This window comes from Schistocerca americana, chromosome 4, assembly GCF_021461395.2.
Source record: "Schistocerca americana isolate TAMUIC-IGC-003095 chromosome 4, iqSchAmer2.1, whole genome shotgun sequence".
NCBI classification, from domain to species: Eukaryota; Metazoa; Arthropoda; class Insecta; order Orthoptera; family Acrididae; genus Schistocerca; species Schistocerca americana.
This window is the reverse complement of record NC_060122.1, coordinates 285939610-285967560: the sequence shown is the minus strand read 5'-3', so window position 1 is coordinate 285967560 and position 27951 is coordinate 285939610. Positions and strand designations below refer to the sequence as shown.

At 40.8% G+C, this 27951-nt stretch overlaps 1 protein-coding gene across 1 annotated transcript in view; it reads right to left on the bottom strand.

Annotated features, from left to right (window-relative positions):
* LOC124613419 (calcium-activated chloride channel regulator 1-like) overlaps positions 1–27951 on the bottom strand; it is a 135526-nt gene that overhangs the window by 14304 nt on the left and 93271 nt on the right. Inside the window, exons 10-11 of the mRNA XM_047142121.1 lie at positions 24511–24575; positions 1407–1530 (exon numbers count right to left, since the gene is read on the bottom strand). Coding sequence (XP_046998077.1) covers positions 1407–1530; positions 24511–24575 — 189 coding nt within the window. The remainder of the gene's footprint in view (positions 1–1406; positions 1531–24510; positions 24576–27951) is intronic.

Below are 27951 nucleotides of genomic sequence, written 5' to 3'. Positions count from 1 at the left end.
ATTTCTCTTAGGAATATAATTGACCAACATAGTGTCATTTGTGAAGAAAATGAAGAGCTATGATCCTTCTTGTTGGTCATATAAGCTATGGTTAATTTTTATGTACGGTTCCTAACATTGCCAGTTTCCTTTTCACAAGCAGCTGTCCCAAACTGTATGACATAAAAAAATTGTCGTATGCTACATTCTGACCTTGCAAATCAGAGGTAAGATCAGTAACTACTCTCATTCCCTGATTTTTTTCTGGTGCTGCTTCAATCTCCTTTCCTGTATAAATTTGGGCTTTCAGTACATATGAAGATTTTCTGTCACACAGAGTCCATATCTTGATTCCACATTTTGCTGGCATACCTGGTAACTCCTTGGGTACTCCTGATGACATTTGAAGCAGGTAGGCGGCTGTGTTCTGCTGGTGGTTGCAACTGCCATTCCATGTTCCCATTTTTAGAAACAGAAGTCTGTACATTACTTTGAACATGCTGTGGACTGTCATCAGTGTCATCAAAACACTGGCTTTCAGGTGCGATATTGACATGATCTCGAAACTCACAAAGAAATCCTTCGTCTGTTGAGCTATTTACTAATCTTCCAACTCAGTGTCAGTCAATTATTTAATTGCCATGATGTCACTATCCAGACTGATCACAAATGATAGAGAACACAAACTGAGTAGAAATGATGGATAGTTCAAACAGTTGGCAAGTTGTAATGACAAGCCCATTGTTGTAAAAACAGTGTCTTTGTTGATTTGTTGAATGTTGAGAGTAGGTAAGAACAATGAAAGTCATAACTGCTATAAAATATGAGACAACCATAAAATATTTGACTTTAGAGTAATCATATTAAAGACAGGTCTCATTGACCTGAAAATTACATATGTCACTTTCAAGGCTTATGACCAGATAACTTAAAAATATATTTGAACTTTTTTAACCACTTACTGCACTTGCATTTTCAGACAATGTCACCAAATTTTATACAGTTGTTTTGATATTTAAATAATAAGAAACGAAATTTATAACCATTTTGGGTCATATAGATCCAAACAGAACAGCAGGGTTAATGGGCAGTTTATAACAATTCATGCTTGTAAATTGACATACAGGTAGTAATTCGCCTACAAACTCACCAGTGCAGTACGAGAGTGACTAATGACACTGGTACAGTGTACACCCTTGACTTCATACTGTGCAGTGATCTAAGCAATAGAAACTAATTCTGAAGGCTTGAGATTCAACATTATTACATATGTCTGAATGTCACTCTATTCAGTTCAAGTGATTTACTTCAGATTTTTGTTAGGTAGATGCTTTTTTACTACCTCACATTATTCTCAAAAGAATCATGTGATATGAGTGGCTTTAAAATTATTAAAAATAATTACAAATATTCTCAATAAGATATACCTTTTCCCCAGTCCAAGTGTTTCCCAGGAGCCGTCCAGCAAATGTTAACAAATGTTTTATTGCTTTCCACAATCTTCAAGTCATTTATGCATGAGGGAGGATAAATGCTTGCAGCAGATATTACCTGTAAAATATAAAAAGAAATGATGGAAAGCTGGATTTGTGTACAATGTGATTTTTTTTCTATCAAAGGTGTTATTGCTGGCAAGATTACAAAGAAATGATGTACACTAAAAACAGATTAAATAACAAGTAGGAAGACATGCCTACTATTTCTTGGGTTATTGGTAACATGGTACAGGAAACTTTGAATCATATTCAAGAATTTTTCCAATAAATTGTAATGTATAATAAAACTATATTCAATAATAAAATTATTTATCTGAACATGACAGTCAAAAGTTAACAAAAAAGACATACTGACTAGTCCAGTTTAGAAAATAGTAGAAAAATTCCACATGACGGAATTACAACTAATGCTTAAAAAGAACACCGGATGCTACAAATTTTCCTCCAAGCTATCTGACAGTAAACCAAACAGACAGGAGTAAGGATAGATAATACATGAAATTTGAGTATCTCATGAAAGGAGGCAAAAGCGCAGTGTACTGAGATGTTGAATAAAAGTGAAATTACATGAGATATGTTGTTGTTGTCCTCAGTGCAAAGACTGGTTTCATGCAGCTACTCATACTTGTTTGTCTTGTGCAAGTCTCTTCATCTCTGTATAACTACTGCAGCCTACAACCATCTGAACTTGCCTACTGTAGTCAAACCTTGACCTCTGTCTACACTGTGTAGCCCCAGCACTCCCACCCATTACCAAATAAACTATTACTTTATACCTCATAATGTGTCATATCAAATTAAGTCTTCTTTTAGTCAAATTGTAACAAAAAAATCCTTTCTCCACAACTTGATTCATTACCTCTTCATTGGTTATGGTATCTACCCACATATTCGGCATTCTTCTGTAACAAATTTCAAAAGCTTCTCATCTGCACTATTTACAGCCCATGTTTAACTTCAGTACATGGCTACACTCCAGACAAATACTTACAGAAAATATTTTTCAATACTTAAACCAAGTAAGGTTGTGCAGTGGTTAGCACACTGGACTTTCATTCAGGAGGACAACAGTTCTAATCCCCCATCTGACCACCCAAATTTAAGTTTTCCATGGTTTCGCTACATTGCTCAAAGCAAATGCTGGGTTAGTTCCTTTGATAAAGGCACAGCTGATTTCCTTACCCATACATAATGAGCTTGTGCTCCATCTCTGACTTCAGTGATGTTAAAATATTCCTCTTATTTCAGAAAAAGTTTCCTTGCTATTAATGCCAGTCTACATTCTATATGCTCTTTATTCCTGTCATCATCAGTCATTGTGCTGCCCAAATAGTAAAACACAGCTACTACTGGTACCTTTAATGTTTCATTTCCTAATGTAATTTCTCAGCATCATCTGATTTAGTTTGACAACAGTCAGTCACCCATGTATAGCATTTGTTGCTATTCATCTTACAAACTCTTGTCCATTATCAAAAAAGCATACACTATGCACACATAATAAATCAGTTCCAAAATAATCTAGAATATTATTATTCAAGAAATTAAATTAGTAAGGCAAATGAGATTCAGCTCCTTAAAACTAGACATAGAACAAAAGCCAATGTGAAAAACATTAGTCACTGAATTCCATAACAGTGACTACAAGAATATGAATTAAAAATTAATTGACATCATATTTTTAGAACTGTGTTTTAGTTGTTATAGCAGATGAAGGAAGATTGTCTTGATCACAATTTCTTTTATTAACAACTAACAGTTTCAGTTTGCCCTGCAGCATCTTCAGGCGTGACACAACACGGTGAAGCTTGTCAACAGTAATATGAATGACATAAAAGTCATGTAATTCATACTACTCGTTGCATCGCAGCTGCTTACTTGGCAAGGCTAAATAAAATAAAGCCTTCATAAGCTACATGACCTAGCCGTAACTCTGTTGTGGCTCAAGTAATGGGAAATGATCCCTTGACAAAGCAGAGATAAGCCAAGCCTATATAAATAAGCTCAGTATTCAGTTAGCCATCCACCAGCTATGAGGGGAACAATGTGCCAGTCTATGGGCTACATTGGGTCAACAAGCTTTCATCACCAGACACTTTTTTCAGTGGCTTCAGGCTTGCTGCACAATCTAAGTCTGAAACTGCTGATGTGGCACCTTCCAAGCAGTGAACCACTGCTGGCCAAGTACTTTGGTGGTCCATGGTTCGAACTCCAGCGATCTAGCTGCCTAAACGTCAATGCCTGCAGGCATACACTGGTACTGATCATCTCACTGTGCAGGCAAATGTTGTCACTCACCACCCTTGACTGTGCAGGTGCTTGTCACCATTGTCAGGCGTCACCCTCTGCACTGGCATCTACAGATTGGTTCTGTGCACCCAATGCATCTCACACTGAGATTTGTGGTCACCACCTGCCTCTTGGGTCTGCCAGAGTCAGTGTGGTACTGCAGTCTTGCCTGCCACTTCATGGCAGTCACTGAGCCAGGGACACTTCACCAACTAAGTCCAGCCTATGCCTTGGGGCAATGACGGCCAGTGAGGAATACTGTGCCTATTGTATTTTACGAGGGAATAAAAAAAGAGCATTTAACGTTGCAGTTTCTATGATGGATGTTGAGCAACTACCCCAACATACACAGAGGTCACTCATCCTACATCTCTACAGGTGGTGACAGAAGTGAATTCCTGAAACTTCTACAAGTAGTGTTGCAAATATTGCTGCCACAGATGGATGGATCCAGGACATTGCCAACCCCAGCTTGCAGCATTGCAAATGCAGTGGGGTGAGTGGACTGACTGTTTCTTCCCCCTACTGTCTCATGTGCAAGGGTAATGCTGGTGAAACAAGACTACCATAAGAACTTGAGTGTGGAGTTCGTGGGGTCCGAGGAACCCAACAATCTATCAGAGTTCCATGGGAACTCTAGGGAGGATTACACAGACATAAGTCCAGTGAGGTGCACACAGTGCAACCTTTTAGGCCACAGTACACTATGTTTGGAATGAGCACCAATGAGGTGTTACACACACCACTGCTAAGGCCATTTTGCTAAACAGTGGACTGAGCCAAGATGGCTCAAGATCGGGCATAAAATCTAGTAGTAGTATGTTGGTATTACAGCTTTTGTTTGGCAGACAGGAGTCCCACAGTGTTGGAGTATGAGACAGGATGTTTCCACACAAGAAATGATTTAATCATTGGTGAATCAAGTAGGTCACTTAAAAGCAGACAAAATGGAAATGCATAGGTAGCTAGCTATTATGAGAGAAGATAGGGTCTCACTGAGTTTGACAACTTCTTCATTGGACTCAGCTGCTGGCAGTTTGGTTAAATCCTTTTTGGGCAAGACAATGGAGGAGTGTTATCATTAATAGACGACTTATTGGTAGCCATAAGACCGAGCTACTGGACAGATGAGAAGTAATGATGACCAAATTGCACCTGACAGGAGAAGTAAGGAAATATGTATTATGAAGGTTTAAGAAATATGCTTACATTTGGGCTGCTTAAAAAAGGTCTCAAGCAGCACTATAAGAAGCAACATGGCTCTTGATTCTTTCATGAACAGCTGAGTTGAGTGTCACAGTGAAAGTAATAAGTATAAAATTTTGTCTACAATATAAGAAAGTTTAATGTGAGTACCAAAGAGTTGACAGGAAGAGACAAAGTGAACAAAATTATTCTCAATGGAGTGAAACATTGGGCACTGGATGCTTTCCTAAGGGGACTGCCACCCAACACATCAAGAAGGGTATGTGCAGGACTCCCGAAGGACCAGGTTTGATCAAAAAAGTGTCTTCTCTGCCAATATTAGGTGCTATAGATGTGGATATTCGGGTCACATTCAGAAGCAGTGTCGCAAACCACAGTGCACAAAATGTGGAGTGGCTGAGCACTGAGAGCAGGACTGTAGGAATAAGAAGCAAAGTGGGAGGGATGAAGTAATTGTACATTAAATACCGTTCAAAAATCCAAATCTACCCAACAGTGTTTCCAGTAAGATTCTATGCTACAAAAACTTATGCAGACGTGTAGTTTTGCTTATCTGACATCCTAGATGGTAAAAAGCATGGGCTTTTATTGGGCACAGGGGCTCATGTGTCTGTGACAAGTCTGGACCTCTTATAAGAGGTGGTTAAACCCTCAACATTACAGTTTAAGTGGAGTGGGTAATAATGATGTAGTCAGTAGTTTCAGCAATGTTGAGTTTTCAGATTGGAACGGAATGGTTGTGGGAGAATGTAGATGATGTGCCCCATGTAGGTGAAGGGTGCTGCATAGTTCTAGGGTTAGAATCCCTGTATAAACATCATACAAAAATTGATATTCACCAGTGCACAGTGGAACTCAGTGAGGCTTTGTTCTGACTGGGGAAACCTGTTGTCAATGACATACTGCTGCAAGGTTCATCTATCATGAAGGATGAACCAATTAAACTATGTGCAAAGTCATTAAGACTAAATACTCCAAGGTACAGAGAAATTATTTTGGGTGAATGTGGGAAAAGAACTACATGTCAATGTATCATGCATGGTAGAAGTACTAGAGGAGAATGATGAGTAGATGCATCATTATGTTTTATATGCATGAGTGTCAAATGTGTACAGGAAGCAGACAGTGAGAGAGTGGTTCCCATGAATGCAGATAATTTTGGTGCTAATGAAGTAAGTTTGGCAACAGGGTGGTTAGTTACCAAATTAGACTTTATAGACATGGTAGATGCAGACAGATCAAGTGTGGATCTTAGCCATAATCAAGCCAGTAGTACAACTATATTATGTGTTGAAATGAAGCATTCAAATCAAGCAGAGATTGTAGGTATGGAAATACTATTGTTGAAATTCAAAGCCCTATTTGATTCTCGTCATCCACTGCCGGCAACCCATGTAATGCAGCATAGGATTCTGAGTGGAGATAAATCACCTGTGTACCAGAAACCATATATGGTATCCCATCATTTACAGCCAATAATGGAAGATTTTATTAATCAGCAATTGAATGATGGCATAACAGAAAAAGCATTGGTCCTTGGGGAGCTCTGGTTGTTGTAGTACCCAAAAAATCATCATACAGTACAAAGAAATATAGATTCATTGCGACTATCATTACTTGAATAGTAAAACAATAATGGATGTTTATCTGTTACCAAGTACTATGAAGACCTGGATAACTTGTGGCAGTGTCAATACTTTTCACACAATAGATTTAAAAAGTTGTTACCCCCTACTGGAAGTAGTGTCCAGAGAACCACCAAAGACTGCATTCACAGCCCTTTGGGATCATTACCAGTATTGGCAAATGCCATTTGGTTTATAGATGCACCAGCTTATTTCAACATATGCTGAATTGAGTGTTAAGGGGGTCTGAAGTTGCAGCAATGCATAGTGAACCTTGACAATATTAACGTGTTTTCAAAGGATATGGAGGAAGATGTGCAATAGTTGAAAGGAGATTTTAAGAGATTAGGTTTTCTGTGCCTAACCTTGGGTGTTGAAAAGTGTCATCTGGATTAAGGGAAGTGAACCACTTAGGACATGTGAAGAGCCAAGATTGTGTGAAAACAGATCCTAGGTTGATACATGCATGCGAAGTTTTGTGTCACCATGGACAAGTAAACACTTGCAGCCATTTTTAGTATTAGCTAATTACTTTAGAAAATTTGTATAGGATTTTCAGATATTGCACAATCACTTTTGCATTTCTTGAAGAAGGGTATGAAGTTTCAATGGACAGCACAGTGTCAAGCCACATTTGAAAAACTGAAGGAGCCATTAACAAGTAGCTGTGCTGAATTTCCTGAATTGCAAAAGGGAATTTATTGTGTCATGTGATGCTAGCAACTAGGTAATAGTTGTGTTTTGAGTCAGAAGGTACAGGCTAAGGAGCATCCAGTGGCTTACACTTTACAGAAATTGAACATGCCTGAGAAGAATTGCTCTACTATAGAGAAAGAGATGAGCCTCATATACAATGCCTCATATTTCAGATGTTATCTATACAGCAAGAAATTTAAGTACTGATGAATGATGTGACAGTAAAATGGTTTTTAGGTTTAAAAGATCCATCAAGCAGACGTACATAGTGAGCATTAAAACTGAGTGAGTTTGACTTCAGGTTTTAAAAACAAATGATAACACACAAGGGCTTAGCGGGAAGATTGGTGTAATATGGGCACTAGGTCATGCCTTGCAGAATGGCAGATATGCTATCGTGTAATCTGCTGACATAGACTGCAAACTATTCACAACACAGTCACAGTCTGTCATTCACAGTGAGTTGTTATGTAGGTCAAAGAGGCTTTGACCATGTGTGATAGGCATGCCGTGCTATGGGAAGTGGTACTGAAGGAAGTACATGGTATTGTGTTATCTGAGCATGGTGATTGTAGGATGATAGACCAGACAGTAGCTGAGCATTATTAGTAGAGACCAAGAAACCAAGATGTGGATTAGTACATAAGAAATTGTGCACCATGTGTGCAGCATGGAGATTTCAGTTGTCAGCAAGTGCCACTACCAAGGGCCAGATATATCCAAGCCATTCAAGGTGATTGGAATGGATATTTTAGGAGGTTTTAGCTAAATACCAGTGGAAAGCATTATATACTGAATGGTGTAGATCATTTCTCATGATATGCTGCAATTATCACTATTCCACATCAACAAATGAATACAGCAGAGCCAAAAAGCCTGTGACAATTCTTACCACTCTTCTTTGCATATATTCAGTATCTCTTGTTTGTCCTATCTGGTACAGTTCCCATACACTTGAGCCAAGTGATTTGTATGAAGGTCTCATTTTTACATCTACATCTGTATACATACTCTGCAAGCCACTGTATGGTGCCACTACTAGTCATTTGCTTTCCAATTCCATTTCCAAATAAGGCAAGGGGAAAATGACTATCTATATGCCTCTGTATGAGCCCTAATTTCTCATATCTTATCATCATGGCCTTTACACAAAATCTTTGTTGCTGGCAGTAGAATCATTCTGCAGTCAGCTTCAAATACTGATTCTCTAAATTTCCTCAATGGTGTTCCTTGAAAAGACCATCACCTTCCATCCAGAGATTCCTATTTGAGTTTGTGAAGCATCTCCTTAATACTTACTTGCATGTTGTTCGAATCTGAACTGCTTCAATGTCTTCCTTTAATATGACCTGCTGTGGACCCAAGCAATCAAACAGTACTCAAGAAAAGGTCTCACTACCACCTTGTATGCAGTCTCCTTTACACATGAACCACACTTTCACAAAATTGTTAAGGCTTTCGTGGCCACTTGTTGACAAACAGCCTGTTGGCTTCTGTCTCGGGTTCTTCAGCCAATGTTTGTTTCATGATATTTTGCCAGCACAAGTGGCTGGCATTGTCAAAGCTTCACCCTCCATTGCTGATGGTGGACTGAAGTAGAGCTCACAGCCACAGATTATACACTGCTGGCCACCGTAAATGCAACACCAAGAAAGACAAGAGGTAGCACAACAAAATTTATTTTGTAGATAACATGTTGACCAAGTATCAAATGATTACGTTTACAGACGTCTGTGACATGTGGTTCCTGCCAGAATCAGTAGCCAGAGTAGCCGCCATTGTTGGAGATCACCGCTGCCACACGTCTCGGCATTGAGTCAAAGAGACGCTGGATGTGTTCCTGGGGTACAGCAGCCCAAGCAGCTTCCACACGTTGCCAAAGATCATCTGGTGTGGCAGCTGGGGATGTAATCTGGGTCACTCGTTGAGCAACCATGGACCACATGTTTTCTATCGGCGAAACATCCGGAGAGCAAGCCGGCCAGGGAAGCACTTCAATCTGGTTATTGACGAAGAACCTTTGGACAATGCGTGCCACGTGTGGTCGCGCATTATCCTGTTGAAATATGGCTGTGGCCGAGCCCTGAAGGTAAGGAAGGACAACTGGCTCCAGCACCTCGGATATGTAGCGCTGGCTATTTAAAGTACCGGCAATGCGTACTAGAGGCGTGCGAGAGTAATATCCAATACCGCCCCATACCATAATACCCGGTGCAAGACCAGTGTGGCGGTGCATAATGCAGCTGTCCAGCATCCTCTCTCCACGGTGTCTCCACACTCGAATCCGACCATCGTGGTGCTGCAGACAGAAGCGTGCCTCATCAGTAAAGACAATGTCATTCCATTCTGCCGTCCACATCCGTCTGTCATCACACCATTGGCAATGGAGACGTCTGTGGTTCTGCGTCAATGGTAGACGAAGCAATGGACGTCTTGCGGACAGACCACTCTGCTGTAAACGGCGTCGAATGGTACGCGCAGACACTGGATGATGCGTTAAAGACGCAATGTGCTGAGCTATGGTTCGGGATGTCACTGAGCGATCCGTCACTGCCATGCACACAATTTGCCTATCAGCACGTGGAGTGGTGCACCGAGGTGAACGCGATCGACCACGTCGGTCCGTCGTACCCTCCTGCATCCAACGGTCACATATCCGCATTACAGTTGTTTGGTTTTGTCCAACATGACTAGCGATTTCTCTGTATGATAATCCACAATCTCTGTAAGCCACTATCCTTCCTCTGTCGAACTCGGATACTTGATCAAACGATGTTCACTGTTGTCTACGAGGCATAACTGATTGTTTTGTGAAACAGCCACATGTGCCGAACGTACACTCGTCGAAATCGCCAAGCCTTAAATGGCACTATGAGGTGGCGCCACAGGCGCGCGTGATGTGCGTCTGCGCTGAAATTCTAATCAGTTGCATATCTCATCACTGCAAACCCATGGTGTAAATTTCACTTGATTCGGATGCTTCCTTCAGCGTGTTGCATTTACGGTGGCCAGCAGTGTATATACCTGACACACCAACGTCCAGGGGCTTTTCTGTGGTCATTTCTGGTGTGGTTTTCCTCTTGCTACCTGCAACAATCATTCACTGCAGCATGAGAATCCTGGATCCATTCACTTTGAGGTTTTATTCTTTCTTGTTGAAGCTATTCTCATGTTTGTATATTTCTATAGCTTCTCTGAACAAGCAGTTGTGAGAGCTCGTTTCTACAACCAGAACTTCTGCCTTGGCAAATTTTACTATGTGGTCAGCCTCACACGGTGCATGCTCTGGCACTGCCTATTTCTCCACCTGCCCCAACCTCCAATGTCACTTATGTTCCATGATCCTGGAGTTGATTGTCCAGTCATTCCAACACAAACTTTTCTGCATGTGCATGGTATGTGGTACATTCCCCACACTGCAAGTGGGTCCCTTTTCTCCTTTGCCAATCTGAGACACTGAGACACTCTTTGATCTACTTTGTCAGTTTATAAATGGTTTTTATCCCATATTTGCACAATATATAGCCGATTCTGTTCATCACTCTAGGAATGTATGGCAGAGTGGCTGTGCCTGACATTTCTTGTGTCACTTCTCTGAGTGTTTGACTTTGTTACACTTCTTATATAACTGGAGGAGTACCCTTTGCTCCTCAGAATGCTTTCCAGGTGTTGCATCTCGCATCCGAGGTGCTGTGGCTCACATATTTGTCTTGCTCATGATATGAGCATATTAATTATGCTTTTTTTCTGCCTCAGATGGTGATTTGTGCAGGTATCGATCCATGTGTGTTGGTTTTTGATACATGCCGTGTCACAGGTTTTCACCATCCCTTGTGACCAGCAAATCTGCAAAAGGTAGCTGTTTGTCCTTTTCTGCTTCCATGGTAAATTTTACATTGGCATGGAGGCTGTTCAAGTGTCTTAGAAAGTCCCTGAGCTGTTCCTCACTGCAGTTCCACACAATGAAGATATTATTGACGTATCTGTAGAGATCTTAGGTTTACAAGGTGTCAAGTTCAGTGTCTGTGCTTTGAAATGTCCCATGAAGAAGTTGGCCACCATTTAGAAGCACAGGCAGTGGACTTGGTATCTTGTAAACCAAAGGTCTGCTACAGATACATTGATGATACTTTCATTGTGTGGAGCCATGGTGGGGGACAGCTTGCAGGCTTCCTAATGCACTTGAACAGCCTCCATGCCAACATAAAGTTTACCATGGAAGTAGAAAAGGACAAACAGCTACCCTTTCTAGTTGTGCTGGTGACAAGGGATGGTGAGATGCGAGCAAGACAAATATATGAGCCACAGCACCTCAGACATGAGATGCAACACCAGGTAAGCATTCTGAGGAGCAACAGTTACTCCAGCAATTATATAAGAAGTGTAACAAAGTCAAACACTCGTCAAAGTGACACGTAGGAAAAAGAAATGTTGAGCATAATCTTTCTGCCATACAATCCGAGTGACAGACAGACCTGACCACATATTGTGCAACATGACATGAAGATCAAAGAGTGTCTGAGATTGGCAAAGAAGAAAAGGCACCCACTTGCAATGTTGGGAATATACCGCATACCATGCACATGCGGGCAAGTTTATGTTTAAATGATTGGGCGAATAACCAACACCAGGTTCACACAACATAAGCAGCATTTCAGGTTGGGCAAGTGGAGAAATTGGCAGGGGCAGAGCATGCACTGTGTGAGGCCACCCACAAAGTAAACTTCATCAAGACAAAAAATGAACAAAAGTATCTATTCAAAGAGTGAGAATATTGTGTAAAGAAAATTACTGCACATGTGCCTAGGCCTTTTTAAAGATTTATATATTTATTTATTGTATTTTTTTTTTGCATGGAGACACCAACTGGTGTCTTTTGCAAACATCATAGCATTTTTTTACAAATTTAGTACAAATGTACCATTGTACCTAATAAGGCACAATATTGGGTGTTACATCGTACCTATTACAAATATTCAGATTTTACACAACTATATATATATATATAGTATAAGAAGTGTAACAGAGTCAAACACTCGTCAAAGTGTTGAGCATAATCTTTCTGCCATACAATCCGAGTGACAGATATATATATATATATCATGTCTGCTTGTGTCTGTATGTGTGGATGGATATGTGCGTGTGTGTGAGTGTATACCTGCCTTTTTTCCCCCCTAAGGTAAGTCTTTCCGCTCCCGGGATTGGAATGACTCCTTACCCTCTCCCTTAAAACCCACTTCCTTTCGTCTTCCCCTCTCCTTCCCTCTTTTCTGATGAGGCAACAGTTTGTTGCGAAAGCTTGAATTTTGTGTGTATGTTTGTGTTTGTTTGTGTGTCTATCGACCTGCCAGCGCTTTTGTTCGGTAAGTCACCTCATCTTTGTTTTTATATATAATTTTTCCCACGTGGAATGTTTCCTTCCATTATATATATATATATATATATATATATATATATATATATATATATATATATATATATATATATATATATATATATATATATATATATATATATATATAATGGAAGGAAACATTCCACGTGGGAAAAATTATATATAAAAACAAAGATGAGGTGACTTACCGAACAAAAGCGCTGGCAGGTCGATAGACACACAAACAAACACAAACATACACACAAAATTCAAGCTTTCGCAACAAACTGTTGCCTCATCAGAAAAGAGGGAAGGAGAGGGGAAGACGAAAGGAATATATATATATATATATATATAATGGAAGGAAACATTCCACGTGGGAAAAATTATATATAAAAACAAAGATGAGGTGACTTACCGAACAAAAGCGCTGGCAGGTCGATAGACACACAAACAAACACAAACATACACACAAAATTCAAGCTTTCGCAACAAACTGTTGCCTCATCAGGAAAGAGGGAAGGAGAGGGAAAGACGAAAGGATGTGGGTTTTAAGGGAGAGGGTAAGGAGTCATTCCAATCCCGGGAGCGGAAAGACTTACCTTAGGGGGAAAAAAGGACGGGTATACACTCGCACACACACACATATCCATCCGCACATACACAGACACAAGCAGACATTTGTAAAGGCTTTACAAATGTCTGCTTGTGTCTGTGTATGTGCAGATGGATATGTGTGTGTAGTTAAATGTCAGTTGATGACAGACCTCATTCTGGACATCCTAAACATATGAACATGTAGAAAACATTCATGCAGTCATCAACAAAGATTGATGATGAACCATTGTAGAAACTGTGAAGCTGTTGAGAGTGACTTGGAGTTCAGTACAGTGAATTGCCCAATTCATGCCATGACTGCTGACTGCTGACAAAAACAAGGTCATGTGGAAGCAATCTGTGCTTTGAAAGAAGAACCCCGAAATTATCCAAACTTTTCTTCATAAATTGTCACACATGATGAAACTTGATGTTATGTTTACAATCCTGAATCTAAGCAACAATCAAGTCAGTGGAAAACATCAAGTTTACTTCACCCCAGGAAAGTTTGTCAGGTGAAATCAAACAAAAAACAAAGCTGATAACTTTTTGCGATGTGAGAGAAGTCATCCATTCAGAGTTTGTTCTGCAGGGTCAGACAGTTAACCAGGCTTTCTATTGGGAAGGTTTGAAAAGATTGCACAACAGTGTGCTGCAGAAGCAGCCTGATTTGTGGCAGTTGGGTGACTGGTTTTTTCTATCATGTCAATGCCCCTGCTCATATAGCCCTGTCTATACAATTCTTGACAAGGAATGGTATGAGCCCTGTGCATCATTCCCCATTCTCACCCATCCTTGCCCTGTGCAACTTTTTTTTTATTTCCTAGAATGGAAAGAGACATGAAAGGAAAGCGTTTTGCTGATGTTGCTGAGGTAAAGAAAAAAAAAAAAAAAAAACAACAGAGGCGATCACAAAAGATGAATTTGTAAAAGTTTTGAAAAATGGAATAAAAGATTAGACATGTGTATTAGTGCAAATAGAGAGTACTTTGGAAAGGACTAAAGCTTTGTGCTTAAAATGTGAATAAATAAGTTTTAAAAAAAAGTTCGGTTTCTTTCGGGTATACCCTCATAGATAAATGATCAACGGACAGGGTAAGCAGCCTTCTGCAGCTGTTTTCTGATGATGCTGTGGTGTACAGGCAGGTGCTGTCATTTAGTAACTGTAGGAGAATATAAGACAACTTAGACAAAATTTCCTGTTGATCTGATGAATAGCAGCTTGCTCTAAATGTACAAAAAATTAAGTTAATGCAGATAAGTAGAGAAAACAATTCTGTAATGTTTTAGTACAGCATTAATAGTGTGCTGCTTGACAGTCATGTCAATTAAATATCCAGGCTAATGTTGTAAAGCGATTTCAAATGGTACAAGCATGTAAGGATGGCAGTAGGGAAGGCGAATGGTTGGTTATGGTTTATTGGGAGAATTTAATGAAAGTATGGTTCATCTGTAAGGAGACCACATATAGGATACTAGTGCAACCTATTCGTGGGTACTGCTTGAGTGTTTGGGATTTGCACCAGCTCAGATTAAAGGAAGGCATTGAAGCAATTCAGAGGCAGGCTGCTAGATTTGTCAATCAACAGGTGAGTATTATTGGGATTGTTTGTGAACTCAAGTAGGAGTCCCTAGAGGGAAGAAAGGAACCACACAAATTGGATGTACTGGTCTCCTCTAGTTATGGACTTGTTACAGGGATGAATAAACTCAAACCCTCCCATGTAGAATATGAGAGATAACATTGATCATTGCATGAAAACAGAACTAAAGAAATGCAGTGATTGACTGGATCGCTGCATAGTCCCACACAACTCATAAGCTATGAAGTTCTGGAGTATGGCTTTGGATTCACCAATGAAAGAACACAACAGTTTCAGCAAGAACAATTTGAGGAAACAGAACTCAATCTCTCGATCACAATCTATACGGGTGCTTGGAGCACAATGTGTATTGATGGGATGCAGGCAATGTGAGCTTTATACACGTTTTAACTTCTTGGGAGGTACTGAGTTAGGCTCATGGAGGATCAGCAGAAATTTCAGCAGCTGGTGTGGGGGGTGGGGATGGGGGTGGGGTGGGGGGGGGGAGTATTAAACCATGACATGGCTCTAGCCTGTCAAAATGTATGAGCACTTTGCGATTAGCTAATTGAGACCTAGCATTCACGGGCAATCCTAGTCACAAGATCTGGTATGGACCCTCATAGGGCAGGGAGAATACTTAGTTTTTCACTTTTTTATTGCAGAATTTCTCAAGAAGTCCCAGTCCCCTTATTGATATGGCATTAAGATGGTATCTTTATTACCCCTCTTTATCTGCTTAGAGATTCTGGGTAAAATCACATACTATGCCAACTTCGGTCTCCCAAAGTGTCTGTGTGATCAGCTGCCTGTCAACAGACTTTTCATTGCCTTCAGGATGGTCTTAAAGCATCTCTGTGCCTGATGCCATATACTCTGGGTCTGCCATTAACACTGGTAATAAATATGTCCTGGTACAGTGTTGTGGAAGTTTTGCCTCACAATTTGTCAGATGGTTCGGAATGCCCAATTGCCTTCACCTCCAAAATGTTAAACTCTGTGCAGCTAAACTATTCTCAAATTGAGAAACAGGCTTTAGTGATCATTTATGATGCCAAAAGTTTCATGTATATTTGTGTGGCAGGACCAGTAGTCACACGTGTCATCCTCTACCACACATCACACAGGCTTGTGGAGAATATATGTAGATATGAACATACGTAGATATGAATATATGTAGATAATAGAGGGAAACATTCCACGTGGGAAAAATATATCTAAACACAAAGATGATGTGACTTACCAAACGAAAGTGCTGGCAGGTCGAAAGACACACAAACAAACACAAACATACACACAAAATTCAAGCTTTCACAACAAATGGTTACTTCATCAGGAAAGAGGGAAGGAGAGGGAAAGACAGAAGGATGTGGGTTTTAAGGGAGAGGGTAAGGAGTCATTCCAATCCCGGGAGCGGAAAGACTTATCTTAGGGCGAAAAAAGGACAGGTATACACTCGCACACACACACATATCCATCCGCACATACACAGACACAAGCATGGCTCTAGCCTGTCAAAATGTATGAGCACTTTGCAATTAGCTAATTGAGACCTAGCATTCACGGGCAATCCTAGTCACAAGATCTGGTATGGACCCTCATAGGGCAGGGATATGTGTGTGTGTGCGAGTGTATACCTGTCCTTTTTTCCCCCTAAGGTAAGTCTTTCCGCTCCCGGGATTGGAATGACTCCTTACCCTCTCCCTTAAAACCCACTTCCTTTCATCTTTCCCTCTCCTTCCCTCTTTCCTGATGAAGCAACTGTGTGTTGCGAAAGCTTGAATTTTGTGTGTATGTTTGTGTTTGTTTGTGTGTCTATTGACCTGCCAGCACTTTCGTATGGTAAGTCACATCATCTTTGTTTTTTGAATATATGTAGATATCAACGTGGAATCAGTGGACAAAACCAAAGATGTCATGAGTGGGATACTGAACAAACACCAAGAATGTAAACTGGATTGTCCAAGTTCAAAGCAGGCTTGAATACTAAATAGCAACTAGGCATGATACAACTGGGAACATGTGATGTATGATACTAGACTGAGCCATGGCCACTCACCTAAATCCAGGCTGTTAGTGGGTGAGATCATGTGACCTTTTTGTGGCACCTGACTCCGTCTAAATGTAGTACCTCCACTTCACTGTCGCTAATGTCTGCTGGCGGGGATATTAAAGATGTAGATGTGAATCTTCCATTCATACACAGCCTCATAAGGAGGAGTATGCCCCATCAACTCTTCAACTATTACAGACGGACACAACATATGACATTTATTTATCCCAGTATGCAGGATGTGCACGATGCATGGGACACAGGAGGTGTAACAGGGTGCAATGATGCACATGTAGAACTTCAACTGGACTAACGCTGTTGACATGGGGAGTCTGATAAATCACAAGGAAGTTATGCAAGGCATCCTCAATCGATGATGTCTGCAAGGCCTTCTGCATCAGACCCTCAAAGTTACGGACCAACTGTTTAGCCTCCACATTGAAGGCCAGGTGGAAAGGAGCAATTGTCAAATGATCAATGCTATTGTGCTGACAGAAGATCTCAAACTGAGTTGAAGTAAATTGTGGCCACTATCTGACAGAAGAGCACAAGGTGCCCCATTAACAGTGAAAATCCTCTCAAGGACACAGATGGTGGCAAGGGAGGTAGCGGTTGACATGCTTGCCGCATACAATAAATTGAAAAGAGCATCTACCACCAACAGCCACATAGTTCCCTGATGTGGCCCAGCAAAATAGATGTGAACCCTCTCCCACAAGTGGTCAGGATGAGGATATGGTGAAAAACATTGCACACTGGACGCCTGATTGATGGAGCAGGCATGGCAGGAGCAGCATATCTGTTCAATGTCAACATTATTGCTGAGCCAATAGATGTGCCACCGAGCCAACACCTTCATGCACATCATAGTCCAGTGTGACATATGAAGGAGCTAAAGATTGCAGGTTGGAGAGGGGGTGGAATGAGGACATGACAGTCAGAACCCTCTGTGGTCAATGTCATAATACCCTGTGAGGAATTGAACCAGTAGTGCAGCCCAAAATAATTACAAAAAACTGGATCAGTCAGGCGGGAAACGTGCTCTGGCCACCACTTATAGACCACTGAGAAAATGAGAAAACCTTGTACAGGGTGGGGTCACAGGACACCCCCGGGCAACCTTGCATGCTTTCAGGAGTAGTTCACCCAAATATGTTTGCATCTGATGATATAGGGCAAAACAAAGAGTTTCATGGTGATATAATTGCATGTCAGGGCCAAGAGGGAGGCAGGGCTGGCCAAGTTCATTGCCAAGTAGAGTGGGATGGTGTGGGGTAAGGGGAGGGGGGGGGGGGGGTAAAAATGGACGCTGTAATGATACCTACTTAAAAACAACTTCTCATCAGGGAGCTTAGACTGATGTCTGAACAAGAAAATCAAAGGTTTTTGAATAGGTGAATTTACTGCCACACAAATATACATGAAACTTTTGGCATCATAAATGATCACTAAAGCCTGTTTCTCAATTTGAGAGTAGTTTAGCTGCACAGAGTTTAACATTTTGGAGGTGAAGGCAATTGGGCATTCCGAACCATCTGACAAATTGTGAGGCAAAACTTCCACAACACTGTACCAGGACATATCTATTAGCAGTGTTAATGGCAGACCCAGAGTATATGGCATCAGGCACAGAGATGCTTTAAGACCATCCTGAAGGCAATGAAAAGTCTGTTGACAGGCAGCTGATCACACAGACACTTTGGGAGACCGAAGTTGGCATAGTATGTGATTTTACCCAGAATCTCTAAGCAGATAAAGAGGGGTAATAAAGATACCATCTTAATGCCATATCAATAAGGGGACTGGGACTTCTTGAGAAATTCTGCAATAAAAAAGTGAAAAACTAAGTATTCTCCCTGCCCTATGAGGGTCCATACCAGATCTTGTGACTAGGATTGCCCGTGAATGCTAGGTCTCAATTAGCTAATCGCAAAGTGCTCATACATTTTGACAGGCTAGAGCCATGTCATGGTTCAATACTCCCCCCCCCCCCCCACCCCACCCCCATCCCCACCCCCCACGCCAGCTGCTGAAATTTCTGCTGATCCTCCATGAGCCTAACTCAGTACCTCCCAAGAAGTTAAAACGTGTATAAAGCTCACATTGCCTGCATCCCATCAATACACATTGTGCTCCAAGCACCCGTATAGATTGTGATCGAGAGATTGAGTTCTGTTTCCTCAAATTGTTCTTGCTGAAGGACTCCTACTTGAGTTCACAAACAATCCCAATAATACTCACCTGTTGATTGACAAATCTAGCAGCCTGCCTCTGAATTGCTTCAATGCCTTCCTTTAATTTGAGCTGGTGCAAATCCCAAACACTCAAGCAGTACCCACGAATAGGTTGCACTAGTATCCTATATGTGGTCTCCTTACAGATGAACCATACTTTCATTAAATTCTCCCAATAAACCATAACCAACCATTCGCCTTCCCTACTGCCATCCTTACATGCTTGTACCATTTGAAATCGCTTTACAACATTAGCCTGGATATTTAATTGACATGACTGTCAAGCAGCACACTATTAATGCTGTACTAAAACATTACAGAATTGTTTTCTCTACTTATCTGCATTAACTTAATTTTTTGTACATTTAGAGCAAGCTGCCATTCATCAGATCAACAAGAAATTTTGTCTAAGTTGTCTTATATTCTCCTACAGTTACTAAATGACAGCACCTGCCTGTACACCACAGCATCATCAGAAAACAGCTGCAGAAGGCTGCTTACCCTGTCCGTTGATCATTTATCTATGAGGGTATACCCGAAAGAAAACGAACTTTTTTTTAAAACTTATTTATTCACATTTTAAGCACAAAGCTTTAGTCCTTTCCAAAGTACTCTCTATTTGCACTAATACACATGTCTAATCTTTTATTCCATTTTTCAAAACTTTTTCAAATTCATCTTTTGTGATCGCCTCTGTTGTTTTTTTTTTTTTTCTTTACCTCAGCAACATCAGCAAAACGCTTTCCTTTCATGTCTCTTTCCATTCTAGGAAATAAAAAAAAAGTTGCACAGGGCAAGGATGGGTGAGAATGGGGAATGATGCACAGGGCTCATACCATTCCTTGTCAAGAATTGTATAGACAGGGCTATATGAGCAGGGGCATTGACATGATAGAAAAAACCAGTCACCCAACTGCCACAAATCAGGCTGCTTCTGCAGCACACTGTTGTGCAATCTTTTCAAACCTTCCCAATAGAAAGCCTGGTTAACTGTCTGACCCTGCAGAACAAACTCTGAATGGATGACTTCTCTCACATCGCAAAAAGTTATCAGCTTTGTTTTTTGTTTGATTTCACCTGACAAACTTTCCTGGGGTGAAGTAAACTTGATGTTTTCCACTGACTTGATTGTTGCTTAGATTCAGGATTGTAAACATAACATCAAGTTTCATCATGTGTGACAATTTATGAAGAAAAGTTTGGATAATTTCGGGGTTCTTCTTTCAAAGCACAGATTGCTTCCACATGACCTTGTTTTTGTCAGCAGTCAGCAGTCATGGCATGAATTGGGCAATTCACTGTACTGAACTCCAAGTCACTCTCAACAGCTTCACAGTTTCTACAATGGTTCATCATCAATCTTTGTTGATGACTGCATGAATGTTTTCTACATGTTCATATGTTTAGGATGTCCAGAATGAGGTCTGTCATCAACTGACATTTAACTACACACACATATCCATCTGCACATACACAGACACAAGCAGACATTTGTAAAGCCTTTACAAATGTCTGGTTGTGTCTGTGTATGTGCGGATGGATATGTGTGTGTGTGCGAGTGTATACCTGTCCTTTTTTCCCCCTAAGGTGAGTCTTTCCGCTCCCGGGATTGGAATGACTCCTTACCCTCTCCCTTAAAACCCACATCCTTTCGTCTTTCCCTCTCCTTCCCTCTTTCCTGATGAGGCAACAGTTTGTTGCGAAAGCTTGAATTTTGTGTGTATGTTTGTGTTTGTTTGTGTGTCTGTCGACCTGCTAGCACTTTCATTTGGTAAGTCACATCATCTTATATATATATATATATATATATATATATATATATATATATAAAAATAAAAAAATAGAGGGAAACATTCCACGCGGGAAAAATATATTTAAAAACAAAGATGATGTGACTTACCATACGAAAGCGCTGGCAGGTCGATAGAAACACAAACAGACACATACATTCACACAAAATTCAAGCTTTCGCAACAAACTGTTGCCTCATCAGGAAAGAGGGAAGGAGAGGGAAAGACGAAAGGAAGTGGGTTTTAAGGGAGAGGGTAAGGAGTCATTCCAATCCCGGGAGCGGAAAGACTTGCCTTCGTGGCAAACGAATCTGCTCCAGCCCGGAATCCCTGAACCATTACACCAACAACCTGACAACAGCTTTCGCATCCTGCAACTACCCTCCTGACCTGGTACAGAAGCAAATAACCAGAGCCACTTCCTCATCCCCTCAAACCCAGAATCCCCCACAGAAGAACCACATAAGTGCCCCACTTGTGACCGGATACTTTTTGGGACTGGACCAGACTCTGACTGTGGCTCTCCAGCAGGGATATGACTTCCTCAAATCCTGCCCTGAAATGAGATCCATCCTTCATGAAATCCTCCCCACTCCACCAAGAGTGTCTTTCCGTCGTCCACCTAACCTTCGTAACCTGTTAGTTCATCCCTATGAAATCCCCAAACCACCTTCCCTACCCTCTGGCTCCTATCCTTGTAACCGCCCCTGGTGTAAAACCTGTCCCATGCACCCTCCTACCACCACCTACTCCAGTCCTGTAACCTGGAAGGTGTACACGATCAAAGGCAGAGCCACATGTGAAAGCACCCACGTGATTTACCAACTGACCTGCCTACACTGTCATGCATTCTATGTGGGAATGACCAGCAACAAACTGTCCATTCACATGAATGGACACAGGCAGACAGTGTTTGTTGGTAATGAGGATCACCCTGTGACTAAACATGCCTTGGTGCACGGCCAGCACATCTTGGCACAGTGTTACACCGTCCGGGTTATCTGGATACTTCCCACCAACACCAACCCATCCGAACTCCGGAGATGGGAACTTGCTCTTCAATATATCCTCTCTTCCCGTTACCCACCAGGCCTCAATCTCCGCTAATTTCATGTTGCCGCCACTCATACCTCACCTGTCATTCAACATCATCTTTGCCTCTGCACTTCCGCCTCGACTGACATCTCTGCCCAAACTCTTTGTCTTTAAATATGTCTGCTTGTGTCTGTATATGTGTGGATGGATATGTGTGTGTGTGCGAGTGTATACGCATCCTTTTTTCCCCCTAAGGTAAGTCTTTCCGCTCCCGGGATTGGAATGATTCCTTACCCTCTCCCTTAAAACCCACTTCCTTTCGTCTTTCCCTCTCCTTCCCTCTTTCCTGATGAGGCAACAGTTTGTTGCGAAAGCTTGAATTTTGTGTGTATGTATGTGTCTGTTTGTGTTTCTATCGACCTGCCAGCGCTTTCGTATGGTAAGTCACATCATCTTTGTTTATATATATCAGAAGGTAAAACATATTCAGTAAATTAAAATTGCTTTTTCAGATGACAATGAAACTGAAAATTCTTGTTCACTTTGTGAATGATATGCTAATCAAACCACATATTAAAGCAATTTACAGATTATTACACAGTTTCAACACAAGTAAATCCCACTCACTCACTGGAAACCTAAGCAGTTATAACAAATATACTTACACACATGAGCTACAGAAGTTCTGTACTGTGTCCTTAAATATTTAAATGGATGCCACATTTTGAAATAAGCATTTGCCACAATGGAAGGTAGTAATTGTTATGTTTAACAGATGTGTTCGGAAGAGGTAAGCTCATCCAATCGCAGTGTGCTCCATACATTGTGTGCTCAAAAGGTAATGGGAATTTTTGTTTTGCTTATTGAATCTTTATTTATTAACATCAAATTTGTCCCCTTCAAAACAAACCACCATATATGTGTGTGTGTAATACAATTGTGCCAATGCTTTTTTCCAGTCTTAGAAGCACTTCTGGAACTCACTTTTCATTACAGTGTTCATCTCCTTCAGCAACTTCATTTTTATCTCATCAATGGTGACAAAACAACATCATTTCATGGTTCTCGTCAGACTTGGGGATAGAGAGAAGGTGCAGGGAGCCATGTCCAGCAAATACAGTGGCTGATGTGACATAAAAGTTCCATTATTTGCAAAAAAAATCATGAACCAGCATTGACATGTGAATGGGAGCATTATCATGATGCAATTTCCATGAGTGGTTTTGCCACAGTCTTGGTTATTTTCTTCGGATTGCTTCACTCAGATGGTACACATATGATTCCTTATTGACCATATGACCATACAGCAGGAACTCATGATGCACTATCCCACTGCAATCGAAGAAAACAGTAAGAAGCACCTTTACATGTGACTGAACTTTTTTTTTTCAGTCTTGGTTCTTCAGGTAGTTTTCATTGAGATGATTGAGCCTTGCTTTTTATGACATACCCATACACCCATGTTTTCTCACCTGTTATAACCTTCTTTACATGTTCTGGATCGTTGTCAACTTCACTCAGAAATTCCTGAGTGATGTCTACATGATGTCATTTTTGGTTGAAATTCAACACTTCTGGAACAAACTTCGCTGTTACACATTTCACGCCCAGCAGCAGCTTAATATAAGCAAAAGGATAAGCCGGCATCATCAGCAACCTCCCTGATGCTGATTCAGTGATTTTTTTCCAGAACTGTTTTCTTTACTTCCTTCACATTGTTGTCAGCAATTGATGTGCTAGGGCGTCCAGGGTGGTAACTGTCTTCAGCGTCTTCTCAACCCTCTTTGAAAAGTTTATACCACTGATAAACTGTTGTCTTACTCAGCCTCAGTCAACATTTTGAATGCAGTACTGCACTTTATTCCATTTTTCAAGCAAATTCTTTGATCCATCTTTTTCAAAAGTAAAAATTCACTGAACACTTTAAAACATGTGAAACCTTTACTTCTACTGTCAACAATAAACTAAATATTCACAACAGATGAAAATGCACAAATACATCAGGAACATCTGTGTCACCCAGACAAAAAATTGAAAATCAGATGTATAAAGCCAGCAAAATTAAAAAAATTTCCATTACCTTTCGATCACATCTGTGAGTGAGTTAACCAGAATAAATGATATGAACTCAGTATTGCTGCATAAGAACACAATTTATTTAAGAATTGCAAATAATTACATACCATTGATGCATGCATAGAACATGAATGATTGCAAATAGGTTAAAGACTATCTAAAATATGTTGCTTGGCATGAACAGTGATCCACTGTGTCAACCAAAGAGAAAACATTACACTTGATGCACTTTTCAAACTTCTGTACCCACAAGTCCTATTACAAAATGGAGCCTATGGGGCTGTGCAACAAATGAAAACTATGCCTTTTATAACAAGTACAAGACACCAAAAAATCACAGAAAATGCAAGCTAAAATGCAATCAGTAATGACACTATTGTGTCTGGGAGCTGATGTTACATTGCATTAATCTTTAAAATCTTTTCTAGGAGTCCATTGTATGAAATTGCTGTGTCAATTAAAAAAACATCATCTTACCTTAAAAGAGTTAGTTTTGCAGATCCTGGAGAATGGCTTAACCTCAGAAGACATTTTTTCAGATCCTTTGAAGAACAAACACTACATTTTAGCAACAAATACTAAACTATTTTAAACAATTCATACTTACATTCAAATATCACAATAGATAAACTTCTCACAGATAAGTTTTACAAAAGAGGAATGGTTCCTTGGAATTAATTTGGGAAAGTGTGCTGAAAAGGCAGATCTTATGGCTCTAATTTTGGGAGCCAACAGAACAATCTGAGGTCCAAAAGCACCTTAAGAGATGACACAGAATATCTATCAAAATTTTATTAAAATCTTTAGTTTTCAGTACTCGAAACAAGAGGTTGAAACTCTAAGGGAGAATAACAATCATTCTGAATAACAATCATTTTCATTTGTTTCACAGAGATATTTTATATTCTTATTCTGTATTCAATATTATGCTTATTATTCAATGAATCACAATATTACACCTTCTCTAGGATGAGTCCTCTATTACTTCAAAACATAAGCAATGCCTTTGCTAATTTGCAATTCTTTTTTCAACTGGAACATTAAGTGGGAAATTGTATATTTGAATAAATGAATTCATAAATTTCACCCAATTCTTGAACCTGTCACCAAGAAATTGTGAGATTTAAATGGTTCTTAGCAAAGATCATATATTCATAGGTATGAATGCAGTCTCTGACAATTTGTGGAAATCAAGTGGAAAATTTGGAAAATATTGGCTGCTTAAGTTCTGTCAGAATATTCTACAATTGTCAGAATAAAACAGAAATGATTCATTGTAGGATTATTTGATAGACATTAAAACAGCATTCCAAAAAAAGTACCACATGGAACATTAGTAAAAATTATTTAGCAGTATCAGAACAAACTAAAAACAGAGCCTGAGTTGTGACTCTTCAGGCTTTCCCGGCGGATATGTTGTAAATAGTCTTCATGGGTGAGCAGCCAGATGACGTTGTGCAAATCCCACAATATTTCTTCGGAGCAACTGTCCGATATCATCAGGTGGTTGAAGCTCACTAGTGGCTAGATATGACTGACAAGATCCACATGTCGACGACGCTGTATATAGAGCACACGCGTGAAGATTGCGCGCACGTGGAAACCACGCGTGCACAAAAATTTGCAGATAGATGGCACCAAACTAAAACGCCCTCTGCCGGGAAATGCAGAGCGGCCATTCTGCGCGTGCGCTGATGCTGTGTTTGCTAACATGCTGCCAAAGTTATGATGGGTCTATTATCGAAAGCTCTTTGCTTTCTCGTCGTGATTTAACAGCAGCGAATGCAGGGTTCCAGGCTGTACTCAATTGAAATCCCGCATCCCTGTTGATAAGGTTATCAGCTGTACGGATATGTATTGCCTCCTTAATGATGCAATCCCAGAAAGAGGATGCTGGGGATAAAACTTCCGTCTTTTCGTAAATCATGTGATGTCCTGTGTTCAGACAGTGTTCTGCAATTGCCGACTTCTCCGGTTGGCGTAGGCGTGTATGACGCTGATGTTCATTGCAATGTTCTTGTACTGTGCGACATGTTTGACCTATATATGCCGCCCCACACTGACAAGGAATCTTGTACACACCACGTTTCCTCAGACCGAGATCATCCTTAACCAAACCTAACAGGTTCCTCAGTTTTGCAGATGGTCGGAAAACACACTTGATGTCATATCTTTTGAGGACTCTTCTGATTCTTGATGACGTGGCACCAAATTACGGCAAGAAGGCCAAGGTGGTGGGTGTCTTCTGCTCCATTGATTGAACTCGCTTGGGCCTGAATGCATTACATATTTGTCTCTCAGAATAACCGTTTTGACGGAAGACTGTCTTCAAATGTTGCATCTCACTCGGCAGGCTTTCAGAGTCAGATACCACACGTGCTCTATGAACTAGCGTACGTAATGCACTACCGCATTGTGCTGGATGATGGCAGCTTGTGGCCTGCAAATATAGATCTGTATGTGTTGGCTTGCGGTATACGCTGTGTCCCAAGGTCCCATCTGCTTTCCTTCGTACCAAAACATCAAGAAAAGGTAGAGTGCCATCTTTTTCCACTTCCATAGTGAAGTTAATATTCGGATGGAGCGCATTTAAATGTTGAAGAAACGTAGGTAGAGTATCCAGTCCATGTGGCCACACCACAAACGTATCGTCAACATACCGCAGAAAACAAGAGGGTTTGAGAGTGACTGACTGTAGTGCTTTATCTTCAAAGTCCTCCATAAAATAATTGGCCACCACAGGAGAAAGAGGGCTCCCCATGGCAACACCGTCCACTTCTTCAAAATATTGTTCTTGAAATAAGAAGTATGTTGAAGTAAGCACATGTTTAAATAGTGACACTATGTCCTCCTCAAAGTTGTTACTAATGAGCTCTAAAGAGTCGTGCAAGGGCACCTTTGTAAATAAAGACACAACATCAAAACTTACTAAGAGATCCGATGACTGCAGTCTAAGAGTTTTCAAGCAACCTATGAAATCCTCAGAGTTGCGAATATGATGGTCGCATTTTTACTGAGATGCCGTGACAAGCAAATCATCCCTGCATTTGCTAAATTTAAACACCATATAAACTCTGAGGCTGCCACTAGAATCAAACGATGGGCGAGTGCAGCACTTGTAAGAGAAAGTGTACGCTATACACGTCAGGAATTGTGCTTGGTGTCCAGACGATTACTATCACTCCATCCAAAAATCGCAGCGAATCTTTCAGCGGTATCCTGGAACTGGGTAGATAGCGCCACTTGGGCGCTAGCTGATTGGACTGAACAGCAAGCCAAGGTTCGTCAAATGGCAAAATACGATCGACTCGAAGCCCAAACGCAAGAAAACATGCCAAGAAGACACACCGTGTTTAATATCACGGAAAAGATGTTGGGCGACGCTGCAGTTTCGGTGCTAGAGAAAGGTCTGAATTTTGCTCCTACACCTGGAACCATTCCTATCCGAGATGTGATTAGTGGAATAGAACAGGCTGTTTTGAAACTTCCTAAGGAAGCTGCCGAAGAGATTAGGCGTGATTCATGCCGCATCCTGACTCGGGCGCCACCTAAGAAGACCAGCTTTAACATTACCGCAGCTGAAAGAACTGCACTACATGATCTGAGAAGAGACCAAGACATCGTCATCTTACCTGCTGACAAAGGAAACGCTACTGTTCTCCTCTCACACACAGAATATAACAGCAAGATGCACAAACTGCTCGACGATCCTGCATACAGTAAATTAAAAAGTGACCCGACGGGTAGGATCCAGAGGAAGACTTTGGAACTCATCAGAAAGAGCTCGATCCCAGCGCAATTCGCTAAGGGCTTACGTCAACAAGCTGCAGTTCCTCCTAGACTCTATGGCCTACCCAAGATCCATAACAATGGGGTGCCTCTGCGCCCTATCATGAGCAACATTGGAGCACCTACTTA